This window comes from Ochotona curzoniae, unplaced genomic scaffold (assembly GCF_017591425.1).
Source record: "Ochotona curzoniae isolate NIBS_2020 unplaced genomic scaffold, NIBS_Ocur_1.0 contig_1302, whole genome shotgun sequence".
Classification (NCBI taxonomy): domain Eukaryota; kingdom Metazoa; phylum Chordata; class Mammalia; order Lagomorpha; family Ochotonidae; genus Ochotona; species Ochotona curzoniae.
In genome coordinates, this window is record NW_024465035.1 from 1616650 (window position 1) to 1636361 (window position 19712).

The 19712-nt window shown below is 42.5% G+C and overlaps 1 protein-coding gene across 1 annotated transcript in view; it reads left to right on the top strand.

The window, feature by feature from the left end:
- The window catches only part of PIK3CB (phosphatidylinositol-4,5-bisphosphate 3-kinase catalytic subunit beta), an 86332-nt gene that overhangs the window by 51062 nt on the left and 15558 nt on the right, over positions 1-19712 (top strand). The window contains exons 12-18 of the mRNA XM_041004230.1: positions 2062-2250; positions 6965-7086; positions 8688-8831; positions 10188-10287; positions 12659-12837; positions 13814-13923; positions 14925-15003. Of these exons, the coding sequence (XP_040860164.1) occupies positions 2062-2250; positions 6965-7086; positions 8688-8831; positions 10188-10287; positions 12659-12837; positions 13814-13923; positions 14925-15003 (923 nt within the window). The remainder of the gene's footprint in view (positions 1-2061; positions 2251-6964; positions 7087-8687; positions 8832-10187; positions 10288-12658; positions 12838-13813; positions 13924-14924; positions 15004-19712) is intronic.

Consider the following 19712-nt stretch of genomic DNA (forward strand, 5'->3'; position numbering starts at 1 on the left):
AGGAAAAGTATGAGAAGACCAGCTTTTTACTGCCCTGATACCAGCTTTGATTTCATTCTATTGGCTAAACCACAGAAGGGTTTTTTTTTTTTAAAGATTTATTTTTATTATTATTTATTGGAAAGGCGGATATACAGAGAGAGGAGAGAGAGAGAGGAAGATCTTCTGTCCGATGATTCACTCCTCAATTGAGCGCAACGGCCGATGGCTGATGCTATGCCGATCCGAAGCCAGGAGCCTCTTCCAGGTCTCCCACACGGGTGCAGGGTCCCAAAGCTTTGGGCCGTCCTCGACTGCTTTCCCAGGCCACAGGCAGGGAGCTGGATGGGAAGTGGGGCTGCTGGGATTAGAACCGGCGCCCATATGGGATCCCGGGCGTGCAAGGCGAGGACCTTAACCACTTGCGCCACCGCGCCGGGCCCACAGAAGGGTTTTAAATATAAAAATATATATGGTTACGTCAGCAAAGTTGAAGGTTGAGGATCAGAATTACTTATGGGTCAGTTAACACTTGCTCTTCAGTTTGTTGTTTCCAGCCAAGCTACCAAACGTTGGGCCATTTTCTTTTTACTTCCTAGATAATGGGTGACCACACCTATTACTTATATTTATCCTTTTTAAATTTATTTTGTTTTTTTAATTTTTTATTTTAAATTTTGAATTTTATGGTACAATTTCTAGAGTCTGGATTCCCCTTTGCCCATAGTCTACTCTTAAAGACTGAAGAAACATATGCTAAAAATATAAAGATACTTCAATCTCCTGCCATCTTTTTTCCTTTTAAAGATTTATTTATTTTATGGGGCCTGGCACCGTGGCCTAGCGGCTAAAGTCCTCGCCTTGAATGCACCGGGATCCCATATGGGTGCCAGTTCTAATCCCGGTGGTCCCACTTCCCATCCAGCTCGCTGCTTGTGGCCTGGGAAAGCAGTGGAGGACGGCCCAAAGCCTTGGGACACTGTTCCCACTTGGGAGACCCCAAAGAAGACCCTGGCTGCTGGCTTTGGATCTATTCAGCTCTGGCTGATGCGGCTGCTTGTAAAAATATTTCAAAAATAAGCCTTAAAGATGTTTGAAAAATAAGCAAAAATCGTTTTACTATAAGGTACATTTGGTATTGGTGAATTATTACACACCGAAAGGAAGAAAAACAAGGAAGTTTAGTGTAACCCTATCAGTCTTTGTGTTACAGTGCAGTGCTTAGTCCTGAAAGCTTTCAGAGCTAGTGGTTATGTTGCTTTGGGTGTGTTGTGTCTGGAATTTATAAAATTACTTTCTTCACTTAATACATTTTGTACTTGGTATTTTCAGTCTTTTTTGTATATGTGCTGATTTGAATTGGACTTATTTAGGAAAGTAGTAACATGACACTTTTATTTTCATATTTATGTAGAACTACAGATAAAATGTCAACTAAACTATACTACAGTGGAAGATCTTATAGAATCTTCTTAGAAACTTTTAACATTTTTAAATGAAAACATCTTTTGACTAAAGTAGAATCATTTTCATGGAAGTTTGGGGACATGAGCCTCTTGTTTTATTGTTAATGAAATTCAGAGAGCTTGCATCCAAAAAGATAGCGTGGAGTATATTCTTATTGGTAATGAAAATTAAAGAGCTATTTTTTCCCTGTCTAGTTTTAGCTAACTTGAAGTTTTTAATTGAAGAACATTTTTATGCCTTCAATTAATGGCAAAGACAAGAATGTATCCTTTATTTTTAATCTCATTGTATGTGTGGGTTATCTTTTTGTGTATAGAAATTAAAGTTAGATTCTGTTCTGAGAGGACTTAGTTTTTGTTTCAAAAGTCAGCACTGCCACCTAGTGATTATATGTGATTTCTTTTAGAAACAGTATTTTTCAGTATTAGAATAATTGTGAGAACAACTCATTTCTCCCAGATTTTAAAGAGTAAAACCTTTTTATAAAGAATCTGCTTCTGTTAGTGTCAAAGCGTTAAATTGTATATATTTAAATGTAAGTTCATTGTGTGACAGGAATTTGCTGTTCACCAATGATGTTTGTATGCTTCTATAAAAAGTATTTTGCTTTCCTAGAGTCGAGGTGGGAAAAAGTTCCTTGCAGTACTGAAAGAGATTCTGGACAGGGACCCTTTGTCCCAGCTCTGTGAGAATGAAATGGACCTCATTTGGACTCTGCGACAAGACTGCAGGGAGAACTTCCCACAGTCTCTGCCAAAACTACTGCTGTCCATTAAGTGGAATAAACTTGAAGACGTTGCTCAGGTAACCGGAAGTGTTTCTGTGACTCTTCTGGGGGTTCATGTTGTGTGGCTGATTCATTTTGAAGTGTTCTGTCGTCACTGGTGCATTTCCATAGGTTGGGTGAATTTTCTTCAGGAGAAATATTGAGATTTTAAGTTCATGTATAGTCTAAATATAATACAGATTGAAAAAATCCTGACTCCGGGTAGGCTTGTCCTTCCTGTCACTTTGCGTGCGTCTTAGGACAGTTGTCGTCAGCAAGAGCACCTGCTGCAGGAGACTGGTGCCAGCAGCCTCCGGGAAGGCCACACGCTGTCCGCTCGGGCACCTGGGCATGACTTCTGAAGCACTGGTGCCAGCAGCCTCCGGGAAGGCCGCACACTGTCCGCTCGGGCACCTGGGCATGACTTCTGAAGCAGTGGCTGGTGTCTGGAAACTGCCTGTTGTACAGATCAGCACCCAGTCAGCTGAGCGGTGCTAATTTAATGAATGCATGCCTAGAGGCAAGAAAGAGAAAGGAAGAATATTTTGTTTTTAAAAAATCAGCACATTTTCTCTCCTGAATTTACTTGTCAGAAACTCCTGCATTTAAACTCCTTGAATTTTTTTTTTAAATCGTAGCAGATTTGTCCTATTAAAATAACTTAATTTATTCACTTTATTTCAATTCCATTGGTCTTTCTAGCTTTCTGGTTTTAATAAATTTATCATGACTGAAAGTTAGTAAAGAAGTGCATATTTCTTTTAATCATGTGTTTTTAGAGTCACTGGATTTTGTTATTTCTCAAATTAAGTGCAGAAGGATTTCTTTTGTGTTTATGTATAGTTTAATATTTCTGGAATCATACAATTACAGTGTTTGCCAAAATGAAACTATTTTTGTATTAGTTAGATCATATAAATGTTGCATTGGGAAGGAACTATTTTCTATTATTTAGACTTTAATTGCTCTGGAATAGTTATTGTCTTCTAACGATTTATTTAAATTACTGGTTGATTTTATACAAGTCCTCATAATGGTGGAAAATAAGGTCTTAGTGATTTTTAACTGGCTTATTTGCCTGTTTCTCATGAATACTGTCCAGTGCTAAATGCATATTCAAAAAATATATTGTATTATTTCATTGGGCTCGAAATAGAAAAGTGTTTTTGCTTTATATTTCCATTTTAAAGATTTACTTGTATGTTTTTATTTGGAAGACAGATATTACAGAGAAAGATTTTACAGAGGGGGAATGAATCTATCCACTGCTTCACTTCCCAAATGGCCACAGTGCTGGAGCTGAGCCAACCCCAAACCAGGAGCCGGGAGCTCTCTGGATCCAAGGGGTCTAACTTCCACGGGAGTGCAGGGTCTAGGCTCCAAGGACTTGAGCCATCCTCTGCTGCTTTCCTAAGCCACGAGCAGGGTGATGATTGGAAGTGGAGCAGCCAGGACATAACCAGGCACCCATATGAGATGCTGGCACTAGCAGGCACAAGATTAGTATGATAGGCAGCCACAGCGGCCTTTATAATATTTCTGTACTTGATCCCCGGGGACAGGACATTTTTCATTCACTGATTTAACAAACTTGTCTCACGTGTGGATGTAGGGAAGCTTTAACTTTACTATCCCAGTGTTTGTGGTGTTGGGGAGAAGTTACTGGAGTAAAAGCAAATGATTTTCACTTATCTTTTAGTTAGTTTTTATTCACTTATTTATTTGAAAGACTACACTCCCCATGGTAGTACTAGTACATTCCCGATCGTAGTACTGGTACCCTCCCCATGGTGGTACTGGTACACTCCCCATGGGGTACTGGTACACTCCCCATGGGGTACTGGTACACTCCCCATGGTAGTACTAGTACACTCCCCATGGGGTACTGGTACACTCCCCGTGATGGTACTGGTTTGTTCCTCAGATATTTGCTGTTTCCCCAAGGAAGGACTAAAGCCAGGAGCCTGGAACTCAGCCCAGGTGTCCCACTTTAGTCAGGAGCAGAGCGAGGCCTTGAACCTTGACATTGTCGCAACCCCAAACCCCACCCTAGAAGTGGGTTTTGGTTCCTCCTGCAGCCGTGTCAGCCTCCCAGCCACACTGAGCTCATACAAGAGGGTGTTGACTGCTCCTTGCTAACTTGGGTCCTTTGAGAGGCACACTCAGAAGCCCGCTGGAGGTTCTGTTCTAAGTCTGTATTGGACAGACTGACCGTAATCCGCAGGGAAGGGCTCTGTGCGTGTGGCAGAAGCCGTTTCAGTGGCCTTTACAGCAAGCAGCACTTGGTCAGCTGCTGGGTATGTGACCAAAGGACCGTCCCTCCCCTGTTGAGCTTCAATAGTCTTCACCAAACTGAAGTGGTGTCTTTGGGTAATTTGTTGAATCTAATGCTTATACAATTTAATTTAATTATGAATGACCTTAGCAAAAGTAATTACATTCCAGTGGTAAGATTGTTTTTAACCATAATACAGCTGAATCTCTAATATTATTATTTATTATCGGTCCATTCCAATAGTATGTGGTTATTTATTTATTTCAAGTGTAAACTAGAAGTGCTGTCGGTTTGGTTTTTGTTTTGTTTTTTTCCTTAAGGCTTAGATTCTTTATTTCAAAGACAATATAATGAAGAGATGGACAAAGAGAGACCTTCCTATCCATTGGCTCGTTCGCCTGCTGCCGCAACGGCCGCACTAGGCCGAGCACGTGTCCAGCGTGCTGCCAGGGCCACTGCCTGGCCCGTGAGCGCTGTCCTCCCAGGAACACTGCTCTGTCGTGCATATCCTGTGTCCTCTGTGACGTTTGTCATTGGTGCTTCAGAAATTAAATACCAGGAGTAAGATTTTACCAGAGAGGGTTGAACTTTAAGAGGGCCACGGTTCAGTTACTTTCATTCTCCTCCGTGACCAATTTTCTTCCTAATCACCATCATCTTCAAGATTTCGTGCTGAAATATACCAAAGCCTTGAGGAAGTAGGGACCCGAGGAAGGCACGTGTCAGTCTCAGTGATGTGACGGGGAGGGAAACAACTGGCTTCCATTCTATTCTTGTGAGTTACTTCTTTATTATGAGCATCTGAATTTAATCATGTGATCAGCAAAATTTTTGTTGAATGATAGATATTATTTTAAAAATTGAGCTGGAAATTCATTGCTGAGTCGGGTGGAATGCCTGCATTGCGCGTCAGGGTCCGTGCTTAAGGTCCTGTCTTCCCCACTTCCGCTCCAGCATCCGAGCGATCACGTCCTGGGAGGCAGCACTCAGGGCTGCAAGCACGCGGGGCCCTCCTGCCTCCCACACAGAACACCTGGATGGATTTTGGTCCTGCTGGCCCTGGGGATCGGAGAAGTGGACAGAAGAACTCTCCATGTCTCTGTCTCTCCTCAAATGAAAAACAAATTAAAAAAAATTAAGATTCATTTATATTTATTCAAAAGGTAGATTTTACAGTGAAGGAGAGAGAGGAGAAGGTCTTCCAGCCACTGGTTCACTCCCCAGGTGACTGCAGTGGCCAGACCTGAGCTGATCTGAAGCTGGGAGCCAGGAGCTTCTTCTGAGTGTCTCACGTGTCACAGAGTCCCAGGGACTTAGGCCATCTTCCAGTGCTTTTCCAGGCCATAAGCAGAGGGGTACATTGCAAGACGAGCAGCCAGGACAAAAACTAGTGCCCATATGGTATGCCAGTGCCATGCACTATCATGCCAGACTCCCAATTTTTTTTTTTAGAGCTAAGTCCTTTAGAGGCTGGTGTTGAGGCGTAGGCACTGCTTTGAATATTGGCTGCTGCAGTTCAGTCAGCTCCCTGCTAATGTGCCTGGGAAAGCAGCACATAGCCCAATTCCTGACTAGTGGCTTCTGCCTGTCCCAGTCCTGGCTGTTAGGGCAATTTGATGAATGGACCAGCAGATGGAAGACCCATCACTTTCTCTCCCTCTCCTTCTCTCTGTTTCTTTTTCTATTTCCCCTCTGGCTGGGGAGCTCTGCCTTTCAACAAACACATTTTTAAAAGTAAAGTCAACTCCTGGAGCTTATTTCATGGTGTTGTTAATGAACTGCTCACATATGCGCTGCGTGTTATTAGATTGAACCTGGCAGCCGCGATTTGGACTTTGAATTTTAATATTCGGTGTTTTCCAGTTGTTTTCCTTTGTCTTGATGGTATTACTTAGTGACTAACAAGTTAAGAACTCTTGGATTCAGCGTGTCATTCAGTTTTAAGCTTTGTACTTGGTAGCTTTTTTTACTCTTTAGTGAAATAGTGGGGTTTTTTTTAAGACTTATTTATTTTTATTGGAAAGTCAAATATAGAGAGGAAGATCTTCTATCCGCTGTTTCACTTCCCAAGTGGCTGCAGCGGCCGGAGCTGAGCCAATCCAAAACCAGGAGTCTCTTCTGGGTCTCCCACGCAGGTTCAGGTCCCAAGGCTTTGGGTTGCCATCAACTGCTTTCCCAGGTCACGAGCAGGAAGCTGTGTAGGAAATTGGGCCGCCAGGATTAGATCCAGCGCCCATATGGGATCCCGATACATGCAAGGCGAGGACTTTAGTCGCTAAGCGACCACACAAGGGCCTAGTGAAATACTTTAACAACAACAACAAAAAAATCTTAAGAGCGGTAGTGCCTTTTCAGGATACCGTTCAGTAAATGTGCATTTCTCTGCTCTTTTGACTCAGCTCAGTGTGGTTGTGTGCCTAGAAACAATAGGTAACTTTGGTCCCCATTGCTTCTGAACCAGTTTTGATTTTTAACAGCTTCAAGCGCTGCTTCAGATTTGGCCTAAACTGCCCCCTCGGGAGGCTCTGGAGCTCCTGGACTTCAACTACCCAGACCAGTATGTGCGGGAATACGCCGTGGGCTGCCTGCAGCAGATGAGGTACCTCCCGCGGGCCTTCCTCCGCGTGAATAACTTGTGAATGAGTGAGGAAGGGAGGGTCTTCTGTGGGTCTCGTAAGAAATGCAAGAAAGTAAGAATTCAGACTTCTGTGTGCACTGTTTCCTTTTGTCATACCCCCTCTCATGTATATGCAGACTGTAAAAGCAGGAAAGCATAGCTGGTTGAGATGGCACCAAGGTCATCCTGGCTGATGATTCACTGGAAGTGTTGATGGGATAAGACTGTTTTTATTGTATCAAAGGAATAGAGTCAGTTGGATAAGACTGGTTTCTTGGTTTGAGGTCTGAGACCAAGAATGAACTTGCAGGGTGCTTTTCCAAAGAGTAAATAACATGTGTCTGTCAAGGAAGCGTATGCGGGCTTCATGCCTAGGGTTTTTATCAGGAGTTAGTCAAAAATATTCTGCATCTGTCATAAACTAAATATGTGTAATCCCCAGAGGAAACGAGTTGCAGCATAAGCAGTACTATTAATGCAAGTGGTTTAGGTGCAGTGAGCCATCCTGCTCAGTTGGGAGTGTGGAAACCCTTCTGAAATTCTGTTGAGTCGCATTTAAGTTCTTCCAGATTTCCCTCTGTGAAACAACACTGCAGCGAATGTATACGCACACTTTGGAGTAATACTTGTATAAGATGGAGATTAATTTAAGACTGGAAGTTTGAGCTTATGAGCATTTTCATGTTTGTCATTTTCTAGCCTCAAAAAGAACCTTGGGTACAATATCAGTGTCTGAAATACAAACGCTCTCAGAATGGCATAGATAATATGTTCTCCTTTTCTCCGTAAAAACAAGTGTGTTTTAAACCATGTCTTTTTCCAAATAAATTGGACACACTCTTCAATAGTAGTTTATTCCTGGGGAGTAAAATTAGAAGTGTGAGAGCGGCCACCTGGTCCCCCTTGGCTGCACCGGGCGGTCTGGTTAGTGCACTGACAGCTGGTCCCCCTTGGCTGCACCGGGCGGTCCTGTTAGCGCACTGACAGCTCTCAGAACGCTGCCCGATGCCCACGTGCCATGGAGCCACTTCTCATGCTCTTTCCTGTGCTGCATTTTATGGTTACGTCATTGGTATATAGTATGGGGTTTTGTCCAGATCTGCCTTAAACTACTTCCTTAACTATGACCCAAGATTATAGTATGTAAAAAACTTGGGGTTCATGCCTTTCATTATTAGTTCAGCTGTGATTGGGGATGTGTTTACAGATGAATGGCTTTGATGAGCACAACTCAGAGATCCGTTAGCCTGGGTTAATCCAGCCCAGTACTGTTGTCTGTCATACAGATTCAGTGAATCAGTGTGGTAACCATGTCAGAAACTCGTTCCACACTACCCAGTTTTTTGGGCAACTCTTTGCTGATGGAAAATGCAGTTATCAGTTTTAACGGCCTGATACAGCAGTGGCATGTGTCTGAGCTTTCCTCCTTGCCAGCTCTCCTGGCCCCGCCTGGAATCTGCAGCTTCAGCTGTGGCATTATGAGAGGCGTAAGAGCGGCCCGAGGAGCATGCCTTCCAGTAGGGTTAGCCCGGCCTGAAGGGGGCGTCTTGTCCGGCACAGGCTGACTCACTCTTCTCTTTCAGTGACGAAGAACTCTCTCAGTATCTTTTACAACTGGTGCAAGTTTTAAAATATGAGCCATTTCTCGACTGTGCGCTGTCGAGATTCCTTTTAGAACGAGCACTTGCTAACCGGCGGATCGGTCAGTTTCTCTTCTGGCACCTTAGGTAAGCCTTCCCCGTCGGCCTGAGCCCGCTTCCCCGACAGCAGCACCGGAGGTGGGAAGCTTTCACGGGCGGGGCTGAGTGTGTCGCTTCTTCCTTTCCGCTTTCGGTACTCAGTGAAGTAATTCAGGCGTCGCCTTCTTGCCTGCTTGAGTTTTAACTGAAATTAAAAATACAAATGTAGCCATTTTCCAGTAAAATACACTTACTGTCTCTGTATTTGAGACAAGTGCAGCTCTCCTTAACCCTTTAAGTTGCTGTGAGCACTTGTCATCAGCCTGCTCTTACAGAGTCACTATGGTGACAGCCGCGTCGTGCTCAGCTGCTGTACTGGCCAGGTGGTTTCCAAAAGTGCATGAACTGTATTGTAGTGATTTCATGCAAGCATAAAATCAGACAAGTGGAAATTATTCTTCTGTTTCCTGGAAGGACTTTAGATTCCTCATTTCTGACTCTATTCTCAGACTTTTTTTTTAATATGAACCTCAGAGTATTGAAAGCAATGCTTATATTATAAGAAGAAAAGTACTTTGGGCCCGGCAGCGTGGCCTAGCAGCTAAAGTCCTCGCCTTGAACACGCCGGGGTCCCATATGGGCACCGGTTCTAATCCTGGCAGCTCCACTTCCTGTCCAGCTCCCTGCTTATGACCTGGGAAAGCAGTCAAGGATGGCCCAAAGCTTCGGGATCCTGCACCTGTGTGGGAGACCTGAGGAAGTTCCTGGTTCCTGGCTCCGGATTGGCATAGCATCAGCTGTTGTGCTCACTTGGAGAGTGATTGATCGGATGGAAGATCTTCCTCTCTGTATATCTGACTTTGTAATAAAAATATATAAATCTTTTTTTGAAAGTACCTATCTTTTTCTCTTTGGCTTAGCTTGTTAAACAAATTGAACTCCATAAAATCATGTTATTGGTTTTAGGAGTATTTTGGATATTGATTCCTTTAGTATTCATAAATTTTTTTCTTCTTTAAACTTTTTTGCCCTCATCCATTTTCAGTCTTGTTTTTAACCTCTCATGGAATGATAAAATAAACAAGCCCACCATTTTTAAGTAATAAAAATTTGATTAGAACCTGATGGAGGGTTTTAGTGATTTAAATGATGCCAGTCAAATTCCCTGGTCTCTGTTCAACCTACTCATGTCTAAATTGGTAGGATGTGAAATGTGCAGATTTCCTAGAATAAACAATTACCTAATTATGTGATCTCAAAGCTTTTGATCTCTCAAGTTTATTTTATGTAATGTAAAGTTGACTATCTCATTAATAATTATGGCCGATATAATTTATTTCAGAAGTAAAGAAGTCCATATTTTTATTTGATAATCTAAGTCATTAGGGTGTCGGTTTTGTGCAGGTCCGAGGTGCACATCCCTGCCGTCGCTGTCCAGTTCGGGGTCATCCTGGAAGCCTACTGCCGCGGCAGTGTCGGCCACATGAAGGTGCTTTCCAAGCAGGTACCAGCGCTCTTACTCCCCGCTTCAGATTAGCGAATAATATTTAATCGATTTTACCAAGTGTAATTTTCTTTTTAAGATTTATTTATTTTTTATTGGAAAGGCAGATTTAGAGAGAAAGATCTTCTATCCACTGGTTCACTCCCCAAGGGGCCACAAAGGCTGGAGCTGAGCTGATCTGAAGCCAGGAGCCAGAGCTTCTGCCAGATCTCCCACGTGGGTGTAGGGTCCAAAGACTTTGGGTCACCTTTCACTGCTTTCCCAGGCCACAACAGAAAGCTGAATAGGAAGTAGAGCAGTTGGGACTTGAACCCTTGCTGGGTTAGGATGCTGGCACTTGCAGGTGGAAGATTACTCAGTTGAGGCATCCTACTTGTCCCAAATGTAATTTCTTCCTTTATATTAATTTATAGGCATTTCAGTAATTGGATTTAGTTAATACTTTCTACCAAATTTAATTCAAGAAATGAAGCTTTAGGATAGATATTGGCCTAATAGTTGATATCTACAGTCCATGTTGGAGTCCCCTGATTCTTGGCCCCAGCTGTCTGATGGAAACACTGGGAGCCAATGTCAGTGGCTAATGCAGTTCTGTCCCTGGCACTCACACGGAGACCTACACTGAGCTCTCAGACCCCCCAACGCTGGCCCTCTGTTTGGGACGTGAACCAGTGGATGATCATTCTTTGTATGTCTGCATTTCTGTGTATCTCTTTGTGTGACAGATAAATAATTTTTAAAGAAAACATTAGAACAATTTTGGCAGAAATCCTTAACCAAGTGCCAAATGAAAAATATTTAAGGTCACTCATATTTTCCATGTTAGCATGCCTTACATTTAGTAAGATTTACCTATCTGACCTATTTAATGAATATGAACTTTATGGTTGAAATGGTGACATCTCCATACCTTGTTTTTTCATATCCTGAGTTAACTCTCTCTTTAGCAGCCAGAGCTCCGGCCCGGGCTTACCTTGGTCATTGACATTCTTCCATGTGACGTTCCCTCATATTTCACGCTTGGTCATGTACGTTATATTCGGCTGCCACACTGTCCAATCCTCCTTAAACTGGTCTTCCTTGTTAACTGCCTGATTTCCTGTTAAATCCCTCCTTGCCATCCTTACCTCTCTCCATGTCCTCTGCACAACTGATAAAGTTACCTTTTAAAAGTGTCCTTGTGTTATGTCAGGTTTCTTTCGTAAGTTTCACTGCTCTGAGCCCAGCACTCAGATTCCTCCCTCAAGTTCCCGTGCGCCCACGTGGCCACTCCGCCTCTGACTTCATCATCAATTCAATCTGCACGTATCTTCTTTCCTTAGAACCCAGCTTGTCCTTTATAATGACACCAGGATGCCTGGTATGGGAGCAGATCATTCTACTCTCTTTCTTGACCTCGTTATAAGAGGAAGACTGTCCCTTTTACGTGGCAGTATTTGTTATCACTCTTAACCTATCAAGACAAAGTGTTGAAACACTTAAAATACTTCGCATAAGGCAAGGAGGAGTAAGCACACTGTTCCAGGAAATGCTTATCATTCGGTTAGAGATGGAGAGTGAGAGTTCCCAACTGTGCAGACACCGAGTCCTCCAAGAAGCTGCGTTTGCGCAGCCCAGTTTTCATCTGGTTGTCTTGTTGTCAGTGTTTGTGCAGCTCTTGAAATTGTGAAGAAGTGAGTGTCCGGTTTGAACAGATGGCTGACTTGGCGAGCTTCAGGTGTCTGTTTTATCATCAAGTTGCACAGAACTTTCCTGATTTCCTGTGAATAAGACCTCCACCAGTCTGTAGATGCTGCGTGCTTGAGTCCCCTCTCCTCCTAGGACATGCATGGTCTCTGACTTGCTTGTGTAGGAACAAAGTTAAAACATGACAGCCAGTGTGCAGTGAATCTGCTCATGAAATCTTAAGCCACAGTATTTGCTGTGTTTGTTGTATACTTATCTTGTTTGCTTTATACATTGTTCATATTTCAGTGTTTTATTTCTTATTCCTGTTTTAAAAGTTATATGTTCATGATAAAACAAAATGTTTCTGATTTATAGTTGGCTTTAGATATTTTGTCCCTTTGGATTTTTCACAATATAACATGAAAAGATTCTCAGTTATGAAACAATACAGTAAAGTTAACTTTTTAAAAGTCATGTTTCTTAGAAAGGGACAGTGGCATAGGAATGGGGAGTAGCCTTTCATTCTGTTCTGACAAGATGCTTGTCGTGAGCCAAAAGCTGCTTTGACTTGAGCTAGTTAGTGCAGGTGTGGTGGGGAAACATTTTGGAAGCTGGTGTTATTAATGGTGTGAGCTTATGATATTATGCTACATTATTTTTAAGTATAAATTAATTTGGGGGGGTGGAAAAACTTATTTTTCAGGTTGAAGCACTCAATAAGTTAAAGACCTTAAATAGTTTAATAAAGCTGAATGCAGTGAAGCTCAACAGATCGAAGGGGAAGGAGGCCATGCACACATGTTTAAAGCAGAGCGCTTACCGCGACGCCCTCTCCGGCCTGCAGTCCCCGCTGAACCCCTGCGTCCTCCTCTCGGAACTCCAGTAAGTCTTAAAGCATTTCGGAATCACTGCCCTGGGTGAGCTGGGGGCTGGTGGTCACCTCAGTGAGTGTAAATAAGGGAGCGGGGAAAAATCTTACAATTTCCCAGGGTGTATGCTCGTACTTAACAGACAAAATAAGAGCTAAATTCACCTGTAGGGTTGGCCGACTTATTGCAAATGTTTCTGAAACTTGAGATTTCTGAATGAACAATATATTGGAAATCATGATAAATTATTTACTAATTGAATATCCTGTTTTAAAAATGCAGTCTTGGAGTCAGGTGTTTGGCGATGTCTGTCTGTCCCCACTGGTGTCAGTGTCCTGGGTTCGAGTCTGGGAGCTGGCTCTGCTTTCCTGCCAGCTGCTCTGGGAGGCGTGGCAGTCATTAGATTCCTTTCACCCAAGTGTGCCCGCTGGATTGAATCCCTGGTTCCCCGCTGGTTCCAGGCGGTTCCAAAAAGAATCTAGTGATAGGAGGAGCTGTCTTTGGCTCTGCTGCACAAATTAATTAATTAAACTGTCAAAATTAAAACTTGAATGATTTTGGAAGGTTACTGTGATTTCTCTCATTTCATAGAATCATCATAATAGAAAAATGATCATTTGTACTTAGTATGGCATCGGTATTCAAATCGATTCCTCTTTTAGAAAGGAAAAATTTCCTGTGAGTCTTAATTCCAGCCCAGTGATTAAGGTTGTATTTGCTAAGTAAAATAGCAAAATTAAAGGCATACCAGGAAAAACGGAGGGATTTAGGTGGAGAGAGTGGAAAGAATACATCCTGAGGCTTAAATCTAGGTGGCTGTCGCAGAACATGCCAGCCAAGGCTGCACTTGCTCGTACACCACAAGGTGTCTGGTGTGGCTTTGCAGACTGGAAGGAGTGTGGGAGTCATCCAAGGCGAATGTCAGGCCAGAACCACGATCTTGACATATTAACACATTGAAGTGGATTCATTTTCCCTTTGGATTTCAGTGTTGAGAAGTGCAAGTACATGGATTCTAAAATGAAGCCTTTGTGGCTAGTGTACAACAACAAGGTGTTTGGGGAGGATTCCGTCGGAGTCATCTTTAAAAATGGTGATGGTGAGTGCTGGGGCTTTTCTGTTGCAGAGCCTTTTCCATCCGTTGCTGACTCGCTTTGTCAGCAAGGTGATGTGCAGGTGCAGGACAGCCGGCCCCTCCGCCCGTGGCCTTGAGGTCGGCGCCTGCACTTCACCTCTGATGCAATTTTAATAAACCTTCCTTTTTCTTTTCCTTAAAAATACACCTTTTTTTGTTCCCCTTAGAAAGCACACAAAACTTACTCTTTTGATGGGAAACTTGTGAAATAGAACAGAACATTTCAATGATGTATTTACGCACTTTGTTTCCATGAAAGCAACATTGTTTTTTATTTTTGTAGTTCTGTATTTTTAATTAAAATAACGAACTGCATTAAATTTTATAAAGGAAGTGCCCCTGAGGTAATCACAGCAACCAAAAGCATTGGTGATTTGTTAGTTGTGTGGCTAAAAGCAAGCCACGGAAAACTCACCGAATGCCAGGTGCTTCATGTCCCCGTGCAGCTTAGCTGTTCCGTGTCTGTCAGTAAGTGGAATTAATTGTGGGATAACGTAGGTAAATGTACCTTATGACTTCCTTGTAAGTAACACACATGGTTTCGCTGGCGTTAACCCTGTTTGAGCATGCAGATGTCATATGTTCATATCATAAACTCTCTGCCTGAAAATTCCTCTCAACCACGGATATTTTTAACTGTAAATTCAGCTGTTGCAGTTTGCATGATGCAGTTATTTATGCAATATGTAAGACTTCTTGTGCAGCCCCAAAGGCAAACAAGAATAAAAATTTAGCAAAAGAATGTAATACAGACCTACAAAAAGTAAGTTAAACATGGTGAGCAATATAAACAAATTGTTTGTTTAGTTCTGATATTAGTATTATAGGAGCTTGCTAATCAGTGAGCCTGACTTTTGTGTGGGGAGTATGATCAGAGTGGTGAATCAGCAGACTGAGTTACTGAGTTACCAGGCCTAAAACAGAAGCCATTATAATAAAGCCGCGTGGTTTTGTTTGTTTCTTAGATTTACGACAGGATATGTTAACACTTCAGATGCTACGCTTGATGGATTTGCTGTGGAAGGAAGCTGGTCTGGATCTTCGGTGAGATTTTTAGTGATTTTAGTTTTTCTCTTGGTGCATTCATCTCACCCTTCCCCCCCCCCAAAAAAAAAACTCCTTCCCTCCTGATACGGTTACTGTTCTTCGTGGTGTTTACATAGTACTTCATGGTATATTCAGAAATGGGTTATCTGATCTGAACCCCAGTTTAATCTCTTCTTCACTTCTGATCCCGCTCCCTGCCGATGCACCCCAGGAAGCAGCAGAAAACAGTTCAGTGGGAGACCTGGATAAGCCTGCTGGCTTCATCTTGATCCCGTCCCAGCTCTTACAGCCCTTTGTGGGGGTACACCAGCAAATGGAAGATCTCTTTCTTAGTGTTTCTCCCTCTGTCTCTCTATAACGCTGCCTTTCAAATAAAATACATCTTTTTTTAGAGAATTGCTATAACTTAGAGGAAATATCTGCAGATGTTAAGAAGTGAGATGCTAGAATGCTTTTACAAATTATGTGTTTTATATATAAAATTTCTTTCCTTCCTTCTTCCTTTCTTTCTCTCTCTTTTTCTCTTTCTCTCTTTCTCTCTTTACCATGAGCAGTACCCCTTAGTTGTTGGTTTGTTTTCATGATGATCACGGCCGGCCAGGGTGGGAGCATTGCGGGTTGGGGAAGTTGGTGAAATCATTGTTTCTGAATTCTCTATTTCTTATCTCTGAGGAAGGGGAGAGATAATGGGCAAGCAACACGCAGCTTTCCAAATGTCCCAGTATCCAGGGATGGGGACCCACCACCCAACACTACCTAGGGTCCCCTGTACCGCATGCTCTGAGAGTCCAGCTCACGTGATCCAGGTGGTTCTGAGGTGCTGTTGGCTTCTCCCATCCAGGCTGAGGCAGCCCTCCCAGTGGGCCAGGAGCTTCTGTCCAGTCGCCCACATGGGTGCAGGGGCCCAAGCACTTGGGCGATTGAAGAATGCTCTCCCCCAGGGTATAGACAAGGACTGTAAACAGTAATCAAATCTCAAAATGTCAGTTTCACTCATGTACATTACCTTTTTGTGTACCACAAATTAGGGAAAACATGATATTTTGGAACTGACTCACATCACTAGCATAATGATCTACATTTCACTGGGAAAGACAGGATTTCAGTCTTTATGACCAAGTAATATTTCATGATGTATATATACCGCATTTTATTCATCCAGTCTTCAGTTGACAGATGTCTGGGTTGTTTTATGAGTTGAGAGTTGAGCTGCTGTAAACAGTGGAGCACAGATAAATCTTTCCCATTTGTATCGCTTTGATTTTTTTTCTCAACTGACAGCTCTGAGTAGCAGTTTCACAACTGTAGTGGATGGTAGTAGTGAGAGTGGGTGTGGGCACGCTTCCAGCTTCCCGTCCCCAGTGCTGCTGCCTGGGGCTTTGTCATGTATTGCCTTGGTTGTGTTGAGCTATGTTCCTTCTATATACAATTTAATGTTTTTTTTTAATTATGAAAGGACATATCTTTAAATCAAATTCTTTCTGTGCATCTTGATACTCATTTGGTTTTTGCTCTCTAACTTGTAAATGTGATGTATCGTGTTTATTGGTTTTTATGTGTTAGGTCACCTCTGTAGCCCAGGAATGAGTCCTGCTTGGGCTGGCTGGAAGACCTCTCTGCTGGGTTGTGGGGTTCATTGCTAGTGTTGTGTTGATAGTTTTGCATCTGTATTTCTTTTTTTTTTTTTTAAAGATTTATTTTTATTATTTTTTTCATTGGAAAGGCGGATATACAGAGAGGAGAGACAGATCTTCCATCCGATGATTCACTCCCCAAGTGAGCGCAACGGGCCGATACTATGCGATCTGAAGCCAGGAGCCTCTTCCGGGTCTCCCACGCAGGTGCAGGGTCCCAAAGCTTTGGGCAGTCCTCGACTGCTTTCCCAGGCCACAGGCAGGGAGCTGGATGGGAAGCGGGGCTGCCGGGATTAGAACCGGCGCCCATATGGGATCCCGGGCGTGCAAGGCAAGGACCTTTAACCACTTGCGCCACCGCGCCGGGCCCTGCATCTGTATTTCTAAGAGATGCTGATGCTCTGTGGTTCTCTTTGTTGTGTCTCTTTCTGGTTTTGGAATTAAGGTGATGCTGCCCTCATCAAAGGAATCTGGGAAGGTTCCCTCCGGTTCAGTTGTTTGGACAGCATAAGGAGCCTTGGTAGAGCTCAGCAGGGGAGCCATCCGTCCTGGGAGTGTCTTTATGACTGACTCAGGCTCAGCTTCCATATTGGTCTGTTTAGATTTTCTATGCCTCAGGACTCCACTTTCGTAAATTGTGTCTGTCCAAAATGTACTCATTTCTTCTAGATTTTCATATTTGTTGGCATATGCCTATTTTTAGTAATTCCAAATGATTCTTTTTATTTCTGTGCATGTTTTCTTGTCTTTGTATTATTTGTATTATTAGCATTTTACTCCTTTACTAACATTTCAAAGAAACAGGCTACTAATTTTGTTGTTCTGTTTTTGTTTTTCATTTTATCATTACTTCTTTTTGATTTACATCCCTTGTAATTCTGTGTTCTCTTTCCCGTGATGAACTCTAATTTTAAGATAAATATTTTCATAACATCAATTATATATAGTGATTCACTTATAATTCATCGTTTCCATTTACTTTTTTGACTCCTGAACTATTTAAAATTTTGACTTTCCGTTGTACATTGTCTTTTCCAGTCTCTGTGATTTTGCAATTTTTTTGTAGTATGGTCTATATAATATCAAAATCTTAAGTATTTGTCTAATATTTTTTGTGTGATTAAAGAAGCTTATCTAGCTGCTGTGGCTTATCTGTTAGATTAGAAATTTTCCTAGTATATAAAGAATATTATGTGTTCAAGTCTTTATTATGTTGTTTCTTCAGAGGTATGTTAAAACCTATCCTTATAATTTTTTTTAATATTTACTTGTAATCTTAATTGTTTATGTGGAATATACCTACAGTTTCCAATTGCATGCTTGATTTAACAAAATCTAATTCATAACTCAGACTACTTCATAAATACTATAGACTTAAAATTGATTTCCACTATTTCTGTCATTTTCTCTAATATTTGCCAAACCTCCACATTATATACTAGAGTTTACTTGTGAATGCTGTGGTGATTTTTTTTATCTACAGGTTTTAAATTTTCTTTATTGACCATTTTTTGTTCCATATGGCATTACCTGAGATTTTGTCTGAAAATTAATTTGTTTTGGGCTAAATTCTTTGGTAATAGTATAGCAGGGATTTGCAGTTTAGTTTTTATTTTGACTTTTTGAGAGGCAGAAAGAGCTGGAGCTTCCCTGTCAACTAGTTCACTTGCCAGATGAGGGGCACGGCCAGTGCTGGCGCGGGGCCCAGGCTCTGTCTGCCGCGCTCTTGGCAGATACTGAGCTGTGCTGCTGCTCGGGGTCTGCCTTGGCCAGAAGCTGGAGGCAGGAAGAGCTGACTTGAGGACTTGCACCCCAGCCACTACCGTAACTGCTAGGCAACACGTGCGTGCCCTTCTTCTGTAACCATAACTGTTTCTGTGAAGCTTCTTGACTTGATCGTTTGTGTTTGAGCAGCTGCAGATATTCACTCTGTAAGACTATTACAAACCCTTCTGCTTATGATTGAGCGTATCCCTGCGGGAGTGCGTGTAGTCTTCCATCCTCTGGTTCACTCCCCAAATGGCCTGGCCAGGTCTGAGCTGATCTGAAGCTGGGAGCCAGGAGCTGCTTCTAGGGCTCTCATGTGGACAAAAGGTCCCAGCGCCCTCGACCATCCTCCGCTGCTTTCCCAGGCCATAGGCAGAGAGCTGGATTGGAAGTGGAGCATCCTGTACACAAACAGCACTACAGGGTGGAGGATTAGCCAGTTGAGCCAACCTAAATTATGTTCTGTTCATTATTAAATGTATTGTCTTTTTAACACATAAGACTGTAGAATTTGTGCATTTTTAAAATAGAAGGTGACTGTTACAATTTTTTGCATCTTTATGATTGTGTGTATTGCAGGGCAGCATGAGTAAATGAGAAATGAAGCAAACACCTTGCCTTGCCCTGCTTACTTAACCTATTGCAGCATTTAAAAAATATATTTTTATTTTGAATTTTGAATTACGTGGTACAATTTCGTATAGGCTGGGATCCCCCCGCCAAACTCCCACCCCCGACAGATTTTCCCCATTCTCTGCAATGGTGTAGTCCTTCATATGGAATCATAATTCTATCAGTCTCTTATTTAAGCATTGCAGCATTTTGACACTAGGGGATGAAAGTTGCCTTTCACTGTCTTGAGTTGAAAGCTTGCAGCAGCAAATCTTTGCATTTTAGATTCTTCATTGTTACCTGATGTATCTTAATTACTGAAAATATACCCTGGGCTCTGAAGTGGTGTTCACTGCGACACTCTTAAAACTTTAACATTTTACCCTGATATCTATTATAAAGGAAGAAAACCATTAATGGTTGCCTTCCTTGGGCCTGGCACAGTAGCCTAGTGGCTAAAGTCCTTGCTTTATGTGTGCCGGGATCCCACATGGATGCCAGTTCTAATCCCAGTAGCCCTGCTTCCCATCCAGCTTCCTGCTTGTGGCCTGGGAAAGCAATCGAGGACAGCCCAAGGTCTTGAGACCCTGCACCCACTTGGGAGACCCAAAAGAAGTTCCTGGCAGAAGTTCCTGGCATCGGATCAACTCAGCTCCAGTTGTTGTTGCCACTTGGGGAGTGAGTTAGCAGACA